The sequence below is a fragment of the Alligator mississippiensis genome, chromosome 3, assembly GCF_030867095.1.
Source record: "Alligator mississippiensis isolate rAllMis1 chromosome 3, rAllMis1, whole genome shotgun sequence".
NCBI classification, from domain to species: domain Eukaryota; kingdom Metazoa; phylum Chordata; order Crocodylia; family Alligatoridae; genus Alligator; species Alligator mississippiensis.
The window spans coordinates 45935109-45949243 of NC_081826.1; the positions used below are offsets into that span (position 1 = coordinate 45935109).

The window sequence follows — 14135 nt, forward strand, 5'->3', positions numbered from 1 at the left end:
CTCAAATACCTTGAATTACTACAATTAGGTTACAGGCCACTTACTGGTTCTTCTGATTTAAGTGGTATTTCCCCTAAATTTTTCCCTTCCTGGTTCTGTATAAATAATAGTTATTAAAACAATTTCAAACAATCTGCACAATGAAAAAACTGTGCCTAGATCCAAACCTGCAAGGTTATAAGAACCACCACCCCCTTTGTCTTTTGCAGAGAATTGTTAGCATATTGAAGGATGATGCTCATGAAGTTTAACTAGCACCTACCTATAAACTGTAGGAAGGAAATTCATATTTACCTGCTTTACATGCATAAAACACACACATTCCAGTCGTGTTGTCAGGAACGCTTGCCCACAAACAGCGCACACACATTTTTTAGAGAGCAGCTTGCCCACTTCTTGATTCTGTTTGACTGCTGTCTGTAGAACAGAATCCTTTTCATTCAGCTCTCTCAAAATAAATCTTGCCGTCATTTCCTGGATTGAGACATGCAGAATAGAACTCTTGAAATATTTCGAACAATAGCAAGTATTAGTTCAAAATCAATACTATTTTGCCATCTAAATTGGAATAATGACTAATCCTGATACTGGAAACCATTTCATGCATGTAAGTAACAGTCAACAAGATACAAAAAAAGGCCAAGAAATCTGTCAGTTCTGGAGCCAAGCAAGAAACAGTTTTCCTAATCCATAAAATGTATTTAGATTTCAAAAGTTTCCCCATTCTACATACTGATGTAAGCAAAACCTTTCAAAGTTTTTTTCCACAAAAAGCAGGGAGAAAAATAATAATCCCTCCCTCCTCCTCCCCCACCTCCCTAGCCAAAAGCCTAATTGGAGGGATATGGGAATCAAGCAGAAAAGGGACTAGAAGCTGGATTTCCCAAATCCTAGATCCACAGGCTACAGGCCAAGCAGGCTGGCATCTTTTTCTCTTACCCTGAGAAAACATAGAGAAAGATACTTGTATGTTTCTCATGAAGTCTCAGGTTTCTTGTGACGAGTAATTTTGTTAAAAAATTCCTGAGTAGTTTTCATTCCACTTACAAACTTGTTCTGGGTAGAAGCATTCACATGCAAATCTATTAAGAAAATCCAGGCCTACAGTTTTTGTTTTACATTTTCCTGCTTAAATTTAAAGATTTTATCCTTGAGACAAGTTGTTGTATGTACAGAGGAAAAGTCTAATCAACATTTTCCAAACTGCCTTTCTGTCCTGCCTTTCTTTCTATTTGAGGAATCTCCATGAGAATTATTTCTGTGTGAGAGACTGATTCTTATGCACTGTATCTCTTTTGGCTAAAAGCAAAAAACAGCTCCTAATATTTTTGCTAATGCAAGACCATGGAGATAAATTGATCACTCTCTTCTATATAACACAAACTTTTACTTATTTGGAAGCCTGTTATGGCTCCTCCTCAGTCTTTTCTTTTTCAGACTAAATAAACCCAATTCCTTTAACCTTCCTCTGTGGATTATGATTGCTATCGCGTTATTCTTGTTGTTCTCTGAACTCTATCCATGAAGAAGAGATCAGCTTTTTTATGCAGAGCACTTTAGCACTGATTCACTTAACAGCTATTCTTTAAAAATAAAATTATCCATTTGTAATGGGATTAGAAAGTGAAACCTGTTCAATCTGTTGGTTTTCACAGGCAGTTTGTTACTGTAATATAAATTCTTCTCCGTTCATATCTGGGTCTGTACTGCAAAAGGCTCATTGTTGAAACCTGCTTATTTGGGGGAGCAAGGTCTAATTCCCAGTGAACTCTGCTGTACTACAGTTATATGCTAGATCAAAGGTAGGCAAATTTTTCAAGTGAGATCAGCCGCGGGGTGGACCCCCCTCCCTCAGCCAGCGAGACCAGCTGTTGGGGGAACCCCCCCACCCCTCAGCCAATGGGAGGTCATCATCCCTACAAGTGCTGGTGACCTTGAGGACCATCCCTAGCTTCCACTGTGCCTGCACCTCTTTTTTTTTTTTCTTTAAAAGGACCGCAATGTTCCTATTAAACCAGGAGGGCTTTCCAGCCCTCCTGCTACCTTTCCTCTTTGCAGGAACGGTGTTGTTTTGTGCTTCGAAGATCGTGTCCTTGAGCAACAACCACTCTTCATGCACCCCACTGGCCTTCCCTTCCTGGTCCTTCATCGCCTCCCCACTTAATGCTCTGAGCCTGTCAAAGTCAGCATTTTTTAAGTCCAGGGCTTCTATCCTGCTGGTTGATTTGTTGACCTTGCGGCAGACAGTGAACCTGTTAATTTCATGGCTGCTGTCACCCAGGTTACCCTCAATGTTCAAGCCACACACCAGATTATCTCCCTTAGCCAAGACCAGGCCTAGGAGAGCGTTACCCCTGGTTGGACCTTGCACTTCCTGGGTCAGAAGAAGCTCCTCAGTTGCCCCAATTTGCCCCTCCCCCCCCCCAGGATAGTCTTGCTGGATCCAAGCACTTTGTAGGCTGGATCTGACCCCTGGGCCATTTGCTGCTGACTCCTATGTTAAAAGGTATAGCACAGACCTGCCCATGTGGCCAGGCAGCGCATGCTTTAGTATAAATCATTGCCTTAACATGCATTGAGCTTGAGAATATAGTCTGAGAATCAAGAAAGTTATGAAGAGCCAGTCCCACTAAAACTACCATATTTACTCAAAGCTAAGACAAAGTTTTTGCCTCCCAGTCAGCATGGGGGGAAACCCCTCATATTAAATTTGCATACAAAGTGGAAGGGTGGGGGTAGGTAGCTGCTGCAGCTACTCTGGTCCGGAGCCCAGGACAGGGTCAGAACCAAACCCACAGCAGCCTCCTCCTCCCCATCCACTTGCTCTCTGCAGCTTCTTTCCCCCTTTACTATCAGGTGCAGCTCAGCACCAGCTTGGATTGGGTTCCCTCCTGGGCACAAAGCACATGGAAACTCTGTCTCCTGCCCACTGAATCAGCAGTGCCAACATTGCTGCATGGCCCCCTGCCCAACCAATCAGCAGTGCCAGGACTGCTGCATGGCTGGCAGAGGCTGAGCTTCCACATGCTGTGCTGCTCCAGGAGGGAAGAGAGCCTAAGCAGCACCTGACAGTAAAGGAAGCGAGGGGAAAGCGGCAGAGACCAGGGAATGGAGAAAGGGGCAGAAGGCTGCAAACTGTTGGGAGGAAAGAGGACAAAGGGTCTATTTGACACTCCCTCCCCTCCAGCTTACCCTGCTGCAGCATTTCAGGGGGAAGAAGTTAAGACAACCCTCTAATAATTAGATTCTACACCTGGAAAATTATAACAAATTTATAATTTTTCTATATATGGAACCTTATTATTGGGTGGTTGCCTTAAATTCAGGGTTGACTTACATTTGAGTAAATACTCAAAAACATAAATGTAAATAAATTGTAATAGCAAATTTAATAGTGAAATACAAATAAGATATAAATGACCCAACAGCACAGGTAATGCATATCAAGCAAATAAATTAAATATAGAAAGTGCACATTTAGCTAAATTCATAACAACCTTATTTATATTTGAAAGCAAATTAATCTTAAAAATTGTAAGTCTTAAAAAGCCTTTAACAGGTAGCTAGCTTGTTAGGGAAAAGGACTTCTCACCTAGGTTTCAAATTAAGTTTTAAACGGACTCTCATCTTAGTTTATCTGCAGATGAGCTATTCAGCAAGAACTGTAGTTTAAGGCTGGAAACCAAGATTCCAAGATGAACCCAGAGTTTTATACTCTGTTGCTTGGCTAAAATATCAAAAAAGTTACTAAATAAAGTAAAAATATAAATGTTCATAATGGGCATTACTTTCATTAATATTCAAGTCCCTATTTCATTATATATCTAAGCTATATCTCATCTAAAATTAGCCGTGTCTAGTATCAAACCATCAAATGTACCCTAACTTTTAGCACAACCTTTAACTTAGTTATTTTTCCAATCCATCTTTCTTGAATTTTCTAAAATGATTCACACCTTGTGACATCCTCTGGTCTGATCATTTCCTTTGCATCTTATTCCCTTACATAAACTTTGGTCAATCAAATGTAAACAAATGCTCTACCAGACAGCCATTAAGCAACTCAGAGCCTATTATAGTCTGCACATGGCAAGGAATTTATTAAGAGTTTAACTGCTCCTTAATCCATGACCAAAAGGGAGCGTGTCATTAGGAAGCTGTGTCACAGTGTACACAGTCAAGCAAGAAAAGCCCTGGAAGGGCTGAAATGTTTCTTGCTGAAATGTACAAGGTGGCTAATTGATTCCAACCACCAAGAACACAGAAAGGTGACAGACCTGATCAGCAGTTTAGACAACAACCCCATTCATGCAGTACTGAGTTAGGCATCCCCCACGAAAACAGTAAAGCGCAATGTTAAGGACTGTCACTAATCTTACACAGGGAGGAATTCAAAGCAAAAACATTCAGGTAATCAACAGGTAACAGATATTAGGCAAATTGTGATGATGTACACAGCATTACTGAGTTGAACACCCACCTTCCTCAAATGCAGTTTCCCAACCAAGAAATAAAATATTCAGCAGGAGCATACTCCAAGCCCAGTGCTAAAATGTTAACCATAAAAAAAAAAATCTAACAGAAGATACCACAATAACTACAGAACAGATTCACTCAAATAGCATTTTCTTCTGCAATCCATTCTGCACACTGTCTAAATGTTAGTATCTGATGAAGGTGAATGAATGCCACTGCAGGTGGCAAAAACTAGGGAAAAAATTGGATGTACCATAAAAATGGAGCACAAGAAGTTGACATGACGTATGATGATTTTCCAAGTGAAATAAGGAGATGATCTTTTCTGCTTATTGAGCCACTGATACCACCAAATAAAGTTTTTTTCTTTTACCATTGAGAAGAACCTATTTATTGGATAGAATTTGATTTTTGAAGTGCACAACATCAGATCTTTGGTATCAAACTGCAGTGTCGTAAGCTGGAGTAAGATGAAAGAAAACAGCTTATCCCATACTTTTCCTCTACTTCAAAGTTTGACACAGTGTTATCTGCTGTAAATAGCAGCTGATCTTTCATGGAGCTACATAGGCAGAAGCAGTTTGTTCATTTGACAGGCTACTTTCCACTACTCGTTTGATTCTTTGTGTGTTTCGAGACCGTCAATAAAACTGAAAGCAGGAAAACTAGGTGATAACTAAAAGGATCATCTGCAGGCTTATTAGGTTTGAGAATGGTAATTACAAATTGCCTTCTACAAACATGGCATGGGACAAAAGCCATGAAATGAAGTAACATATATAAGAGATGTTGCATTTGTTGCTTCATTTCATGGCTTTTGTCCAATACCATGTTTGTGGAAGAAGGCAATTTGTAATTACCAGCATGAATGAGTTATTTAGGATAGGGGTGTAGGTTGTAGCCATGTTGGTCTAAGGACATAGGCAGACAAGGTTCCTTGGGTGAATCTGATATCTTTTATTAGACCAACCCAAATAGCTGTAGAATAGTTATTAAGCAAGCTTTCAGGTTCAAAAACCCTTCGTCAGGCCAAGGAAGTTTCAGCAGTTGGTATGTGCTCTTCCTGGATGTACAACTGACTCCCCAGCCCAGCCTCCGGCTTCTTTACTTTTCATTCCATCCAGGAAGAGAACACACCAACTGCTGAAACTTCCTTGGCCTGACAAAGGGTTTTTGAACCCGAAAGCTTGCTTAATAACTATTCTCCAACTATTTGGGTTGGTCTAATAAAAGATATCAGATTCACCCAAGGAACCTTGTCTGCCTTATTTAGGATAGATGTTTTTTGCATCCAGTGCTGTCCCAGCTTTCAGCCTCTCAATAACCTTCACAGAACCACAAAAAAGTAGGACTGGAAGGTACCACTGGAGGTAGGTCATCTAGTCCAACCCCCTGCTCAAGGCAGAATCATCCCCATCCAATACTTCCCATATACCTGTTTGTCTAATCCAAGGACAGACAGTTATTTTGGCTGGAGGGCCACTTAAGTTTTGGTGAGCTGTCGAGGGGTGCAAGGATAGCCCCACCCTTTGACAGCTGCCCCGCCCCCTCTTCACCACCCTGGGACGAAAGTTCCCCTGCTAACTGTGCGGGCCGGGTCAGGCCCCGGGCCCTTTTCGTCGCTCTGCACGCAGGCTGTGGCCGGCAGCCCGGGCAGGCCAGGTCGGAGAGGGCGGGCGCCGAGCTAGAATTAGGCACAGACACTTAACGGTTGATTTTAAGATTGTTTACTTACAAGCGCTGGAATCGGAATAGGCCAGTGGATGCTGAACGCCACCATGTCGATGTCGGTAATATGTCCCCTACTCCATGAAGCTTGTCTCACCAAGAAGCTTGCTTCTTCCTGGTCCAGGAGGTCGGACCCAAGTTCCACGACCAGACGTCCCAACCACACAGCCAGAGTTTCTTCGGGTCGGATCCTGGATTCTCTACACAAATTCTGCAGTTCGGCTCTGGAACGAGCGTAATAGGTGGTAGCATGAACTGCACTCTGCAGACCGATGACTGGGCTGCTTAATACTGCAGGCTGATCAATTTCTTCGCGAGTTGTCATTGCTGTTCCTGTTTCTGTCAGAGCTGTAGTCGTTACAGTGGGGGTTGTTGTTGTTTCAGGCGGGAGAGGCGGATGCACTCCTCCGCTTGACTCTCCCTCCCTTCGGCAGAGGGGCGTGGTCGGCAGAATCGACGCTGCGTCGTTGGGCGGAGTTACCAGCCGAACCCTCGCGGGCTCTTCCGAAGCTCCATCCCTCTCTTCCGGCTTCTCCATGAGGTCTTCCCTCTGCTCAGCGCCATCTTGTCGGGGCAGTTTAAGATCCTCTCTCTCAGCCGCTTCTCCGACCGCCCGAACGGCCATACGCAGCTGGGTTTTCAAACTTAAAGTTTTATTCATCAGATCTGTCATAGTCTGAAAAGTTGCATTTAGTTCTCCCCCCTTGTCGCACCGTAGGACCACTCTCTCATCTACGGCTCGGTCCTCCGTCTCCGGGTCTTCGCGGAGCTCGGACGGACGATCACGACCCCTCAGTCTGGGTATTACCGTGCAAGGAGAAAGCCATCCGACCGGCATCGGCTCTCCCATCTCCCGGGCACACCGCGAGAAACGGACACACTCCCGGGCGGGGGTCGGGCTTACTGCGCTCGCCAGGTCGACTTCGGCAAGGGTTACAGCATTGAGGGGCCTGTACAGGACCCGCTCATCACCCATGATACACCCGAACGCCGCGGGGTGAAGATACACTTCTTTCCCTTCTAGGGCTCCGACTTTGGAAGCTCCTTCTTCTCCCTTTAGCGAAAGGTGTCCACGGACACATCTCCTGCCCATTCCGCCTGCCTGGTGGTACGCGATGTGCGCCTCCAATTCTGCGACGCTTGCTACGCTGCGTCTCCCACTTCTCCAAGGGCAGTTCTCAACTAATTCTAACTCTAGCGAGCCCTCTCCTGATCCCATCCTCGTCGCCATGTGCGGGCCGGGTCAGGCCCCGGGCCCTTTTCGTTGCTCTGCACGCGGGCTGTGGCCGGCAGCCCCGGCAGGCCGGGTCGGAGAGGGCGGGTGCCGAGCTAGAATTAGGCACAGACACTTAACGGTTGATTTTAAGATTGTTTACTTACACCGAGATGGTTGCGGTGCAGGCTGGAAAACTTGCTTGAGTTGCGGTTACACCAGAAAACACGAACAATCACGTGAAGTTTGCTAGGCTCTACGCAGACAGAACTCCGGATGTCCAGGACAAGCGCGCATAAAACTCGTCAATACGTCTTATAGAAGGTTCCGTTTGAAGACGGGAAGAGGTGGGCAGTGGATCAGGCCGCCAAACTCCTCTGAGCAACACACAGGGTTTCTATTACCCTGCCGCGCACACCCAGAGTCCCCACGAGATGGATGCGGAGTCCTCTTCGGCTTGGGCGGAAACTGCTCAAGTCTCTTATACGGCTAGCAGGCCAATCGCTAGCCGCCACGTGTGAATAATTTAGCGCTAGCCAATTGCGGGGCATGAATTTGCATACGACGAACGGGAACTCTTTGCACCGTGCATTTCTGTGTTGCAAAGAAAACGCACCCTGCAAAGACAGCTGCAAAGTGGCGGGAACACTCTCCCTTGCACGTGGGTTCTCTGCGCAGCAGAACTTCTCCGTGCAATGAAGCTGTAAACCCACGGGGATAATTCTTAGTGCCAAAGCACACACAAAAAAATCAGACCTTTGGGTCATGACACTAACCTGTGACTTTTGCCACCAGAAGTCCCTCCCCTTGCCCCAGAAGTACTTCTTTTGGGAGGTGTGCGGGCCGGGCCCCGAGCCCGCCCTCGTCGCCATGCGCGGCAGTGATTCCGATCCCATTCTGGCTGCCATGGGCAAGCCGGGGGCAAACCGGGGTCGTACCAGACCCGTCTCCAGTGTACACGGGCTGTGGCTGTCAGCCTGGACACGCGGGGTGGGAGAAACCGCGGGATGGTTTTGTGCACGTAAGTTAGAATTAGTCATGGAGGCGTAATGGTTGATTGAAAACATTGTTTACTTACACCCAAAGATGGTATCGGTGTAGGCTGGATAAGTTTCCAGGCACAGCTCCCGCTTGAACCCTCGTTGGAGGATTCTGACAAAACGATTGCTCCCACAGAGTTTGCTAGGATCCATGGGTCCGGTTAAGTTGAATTCAAAAAGTTTCCCCGGAGCTATTCAGGCTCCGCGGGTCCAATACGTTTTCGCCGGAGTTTGCTAGGCTCCGCGGGGTCCGAAATTATAGGAAAGGGATACGTCTAGGATTGCGCTTGGTGACAGGGAGAGGCGAGAAGCGAAAGCTCCATAGGCTTGGCTCTATTGCCTCTCTCTACTTGCTTAGGGGAGGCGCGCCGGGTCCGCGAGGGTCCACAGCGCTTGGAGATCTTCGTACAGAATATCTCTCTCTCCTCCCTCCTCCAGCTTGGGCGGAAACTACCCAAGCCTTATGTATGGCTAGCAAGCCAATCACTAGCCGCCACGTGTGCCTAAATTAGGAGTCGGCCAATAACATGGCATGGACTCTAATACAAATGGCAGGAACTTCTTTGCGGCGAGCATCACTACGATGCAAAAGGAATGCACACTGCAAAGAAGCTGTAATTTTGGCGGGAAATCACCCGTTGCACCAGAGCTCTCTCTAGCAGCAGAGAGCTCTACCGTGCAAAGAAAGCGACAAAAATGGCGGGAAATAATTTAGCAGTGCCGAAGCGCACACACAAACAAAAAATCACAACTTTGGGTTGTGACAGGAGGGAGGGTGCTGACATTTTGAAACTGGAAAAAAAATCAAATCACATAATAAAAATAAACAAACAAACGCACAAAAACAAAAAAAAACAAATGTCTACTATAACTTATTTTAATTTTATTTAAAAATATTTTTGTCCTGATTTATGTGCATTTGCATAGCATATCTAAAGGCAATCGCATAATAGCTCAAAATTCATTCCTACTCTTGTATATTGTGGGGGGGTGGTTACGGAGTGTGTGCGTGTGGTGGGATGTGGGTATGGTGGATGCAGTGGGGAGGGTGGGTATAGGGTATGTGGTTGAGGTGGGGATGGTAGGAGGGTGTGGGGTTATGGTGGGTGGGGTGGGAGTGTGTGGGAGGGTTTTTGTGAGAGAATGGTGTGGGGAGGGAGGTGTGAGGGGGCTGTGAGTGACTGGGAGGCTGTGTGTGCATGTGTGTGGGGGAGGGGGGTCCTCAGAGTCCCTGGAGGGGACCCAGCGAGGCTGTGCTAGTGCCTGGAGCTGCCTCTGCAGGCAGCGAGCAAGGCCAGCCCCACCTGACCCCACAGCATGCCACTCCCTGTGCTCCCATCCTAGTCCCCTACTGCAGGTGGTAGTAGCATGTGGGCCAGCCCCACCAAGTTCTGAGCAATGAAGACAGAGATGCAGGTCATGGGGCTTTGCCAGGGTGGCAGGAACAGGGGCAGAGCCAGTCCAGTTACATAGTACAGAGCTCCCCCCTATTCCCCATGACCTATGCGTAGCAGTGAGTGGGGCTGGGCCACCAGCTCTATCACACATGGCTCTCCCCAGAAGCGCATGGCTTGGGTGGACTGCATGCAAGCTTTGCGCAATGGAGCCAGGCAGACCCCGTGCCCACGTTCCATGCTCCTGAAGCCCCACCCTGAGTTCCTACTAGCCCCAAGGCACCAGCGTGGGCCCCGCGCTCCTGCCTGCAGCCACTTCCCCCACTGCCAACTGCCGCCCTTCCCGTTATTTCCCTACTTTCCCTCTTGTGTTACCCACCTGCCATTGCTGCTGCCACTTTCAAGCTGCCGCCACCACTCCTGCCTGCTTACTGCCACCACTTCCTCTGCCCATGGCACCACTGCTTCTCACCACTCCACGCTACCCCCCCGCCCTGGCCAGGGCAAGCTGGGCTGGCTCCGTGCCATGCAGTCCCAGCCATGCAGCCAGAAACTGCATGGTGCTGGCTGGGGTGGACTGGCTCCAGCAGGATATAGTTCCTGGCTGCATGGCCAAGACTACATGGCGCAGCATTGAGCCAGCCCAGCTCAACCCGGCCCCCATGCAGCATGGAGCCAGCTCCTGCCACTGCAAACTGCTCATCTGGGAGCTGCTGATCCAGCGCTAGTCCGCTGTTCCCGCTGCTTGTCCAGGAGCGCATGGGGGGTGGGGCATGTACCCCCAGATCTGCACAGGGCAGGCTGGGGCCAGGGCTGTGCAGGGCTCTTCTTGCCCCGGCCCACCCCACGTAGGTCTGAGGCACATGCCACCTCATACTCTCCCAGACCAGCTGCAGTATAAGCAGGCTAGTGCTGAACCAGCAGCTCCCCGATGAGCAGCATGCAGAGGCAGGAGCCTCCCCCACCCATGCACCCAACAAACCATGGCTCTGTTCTGCGCCTCCCCCACCCCAGTTAGGCAGTGCTTGCCCCAGCACCAGCCCCACTCCTCCCTCACCACATGGGCCTTGCTGCCCGCCCATGCCCCTTCCATCCCTCCTCCCCTCCCCTTCCATCACACCAGAATTACCAGTCGCACGCAGCTCTCCAAGCTGCCGAGCTGTGCTCCTTGCTGCCTACATGCTGTGCAGTGGCTGAGCACGGGCATTTATTGGCCACATTATCAGCCACATCAAGCTGATTTCCAATACGAACAATTTTCTTTATATTGGTGCCTATCTGATATTGGACCAATGTATTGCACCTCTACTTACGGCTGTAAGGAAAGCTATTGTAGAAGTATCTGTAAATTGTCCAGAAGTCAAGCTTGCCTATCTCAATTAGAAGCAGACTAAATTGCTGGAATCCAACACGTGCAATGTCTTTAATGTGCTTGAAAGGCTTCTGGAGACATTCCATAAAGAAAAAAAAGCTAAAGTTGCAACATTTATAGAAGACAACCTGTTCTCAGGCCACATTATCATGAAAGAACACTAACCTTTCCAACACTAATAAGTGTACTTTTAGGTGACTGTGCTAATGACACCATCACCTGGTCCCCTCAATAGCACACTTAACTGTGCTGATACATGTTTAAACACAGTGCAAGCTTTCTTGTTGCCTTACGTATTTTTTCTCTATTATTCTTTTTATCTTAGAAGGAGGGAGATTTCTCCTTCAATCATTTTTCTGCAATTTGTATTGGAGAACCAATATATGAATGTATATGCTTTGATGGCAGCATATTTATATGATCATCTGTAAAAGTCCAGGTTTGATAGATATAGTAATTCCCTAACCTCAAATATCAAATCCTGCTTCTAAAATATCCTGAGCTTCCTCCTATATACAGAACTATTACCAAAACCAGGCTATACTCTGCAAGAGAAGATAAAAGCCAATAATTACTATTTTCAAAAAGCTGGGTAGTCAGACTAAGTTGGGAAGAACAAGCGAGGGAACCATTCTGCATGCAGGAACTTCAGGAAGAGACCAAATTTATTTTCAAGGAATGAATTAAATTACTTTGGTAATGCACAGAAGTGGAGGCTGTACCTCTACAAACCATTACTTAGCCAGAGCGTAGCTGAAGAACTGATAAAATAGATTTCCAGGGTGGGGATCCCCTGGGAAAATAGTTATGGACCAAAGGACTAACTTCATGTTTCATGTCCTTAAAAGTGTCTGTCATATCCTTAAGGTAAAGCACTAGAGGGCCTCAGTCTACTACCTCTAGACCAACAGGCTGGCTGAACATTTTAATGGGACCCTAAAAAATGAGCTTTGTCGCTGCACCCAAGATGACCCTTGGCAATGGGACCTGTTAGTACCCCCTTCACTATTTGCGATTAAGGAAGCACCCCAGGCCTCTTTGGGCTATGCCCCTTTTGAATAGATATATGGGCATTCCCCTCGTACTTTGTTGGACCTGGTCCACAAGGGGTGGGAGAAGGATGACGGGGTCAGGGCGAGCACTCTTGGTATGTGAACACCCTGAGAAAGAGGCTGCAGGTTGCTAACAGGGTGGCCAAGGATAACTTACAAAATGCTCAGTCAACAACTGGAGCAGTACAATAACAACAAGAGGGGGTGGGAGTTCCAGGTGGAACACGGGGTCCTAGTCCTCCTTCCTAGCTCCAGGAGCAAATTTTTGACCTGCTGGCAAGGCTTATTTGAGATTGTGAGGCAAGTTGGCCCTATCGATTATGAGGTATTCTGACCCAGGCATAGAAAGGAGAAACAAGTCCACCATGTGAGCCTGCTGAAATTATGGTAAGAGCTGGAAGGCCCTTTGGCCATCCCACTGCCTGAATAAAAAGAATTTGGATGGGAAATGGGTTTGGATGGGAGAAACACTAGGGAAGGCAGGGCTTGAAGGCAGCATACTCTTAGGGCAACATCTCATGAATGGGCAGCAACAGCACTTGCAAGAAATAATTCGGGACTTGAAAGATGTCTTTAGTGAAGCCCTGGGGAGGGCTGGGGGGCTGTATATAAGATCATCACCCCAGAATGCATAATAGTTTGAGAGAAGTGGAGGAGGATGCCATATTATAGGTATCAGCCTATCAAAGAGGAACTAAATAGAATGCTATAGCAGGGGGTCAGCACTGAGTCCTGAAGCCCATGGAGGAGTCCGATTATAACTGTTTCAAAGACAGATGGAACCCTTCCCTTGTGCATAAACTTCCGAAAATTAAATATAATTATGTGGTTTGATGCACTCCCTATGCCTCAGATGGATGAGCTTTTAGAGCAAAGTGGACAAGCCAAGTTTATTTAAACAAGTTTATTAAACCTGGCAAAAGGATATTGGCAGATGAGATTGGAGGGCCAGGCCAAAACCATTTTTGGGACTTCCTGGGGCTGTATGAGTTTAAGAAGATGCTTTTCAGCTTTAATGGAGCTGTAGCGACTTTCCAACAGCTAATAGGTTGGGTGCTGGCTACACATCAGGGGTATGCGGCTGCATACATTGACAATATTGTTGTCTATAGTGAAGGCTGGGACCAACTTGTTAGAGCAGTGAAAACTGTCTTAAAAGAACTAAAACAGGCTGGCCTGACAGCCAACCCAAAGAAATGTACTCTGGGAAAAGATGAGACTAAATATCTGGGCTTTCTAGTAGGGCAAGGCCATATAAAGCTTCTGGCAGATAAGCAGATACAATAAAAAATTCCTGTCCCCTGCCTGTTGGGTCACAGGGGCTTGAGCCTGCTTGCAATGCCCCTGGCCAGCAGGCAGAAGCACTCCAGCAATCTCTGAGGAGGCTGCCAAACTGCCCCTTTCCCTAGCCCTGTCCCACCCCTTGAAGCTCCAAGGCTGTCAGCAGGGGAGGGAGAAGGGGATGGAGCAGCAGGCAGCTGCTAGCTGCTTTGCCTGGCAGGAGCTTGGGGGGTGGGGGAAGGCAGGGTGGAACAAAGCCCCCTCACCCATGACCCCCCCAGCTACTGTGACTAGGATATTGGGGGGAGCTGGGCCAGGCCTGCAAGGCAAAGAGGGTTCCCTTCCCCCACCCAGGCCTCTTGCCAGTAGCAGCAGCAATTACCAGTTCAGCTTTGCCTGTCCAGAGTTGGGGTGGGGAGGGAGAGGAACTGGGTGGAATGGAGCCCCCTCACCTCATGGACCTGACCCAGCTTGGGAGCTGGGGGGGAGGCGGCGCAAGACGCGGGGGCTCCATTCCATCCTGCCCACCTCTCCAGCTCCTACCCATCAAAGCAGCCAACAGCAACCTGCTGCTCCCTC

The 14135-nt window shown here is 47.6% G+C and overlaps 1 protein-coding gene across 3 annotated transcripts in view; it reads right to left on the reverse strand.

Moving 5' to 3' along the window:
- LRRC69 (leucine rich repeat containing 69) overlaps positions 1 to 14135 on the reverse strand; it is a 67346-nt gene that overhangs the window by 15602 nt on the left and 37609 nt on the right. For all 3 annotated transcript variants that reach the window (XM_019486517.2, XM_059723896.1, XM_059723897.1), the window contains one exon: positions 295 to 474. In XM_019486517.2, the coding sequence (XP_019342062.1) occupies positions 295 to 474 (180 nt within the window). The remainder of the gene's footprint in view (positions 1 to 294; positions 475 to 14135) is intronic.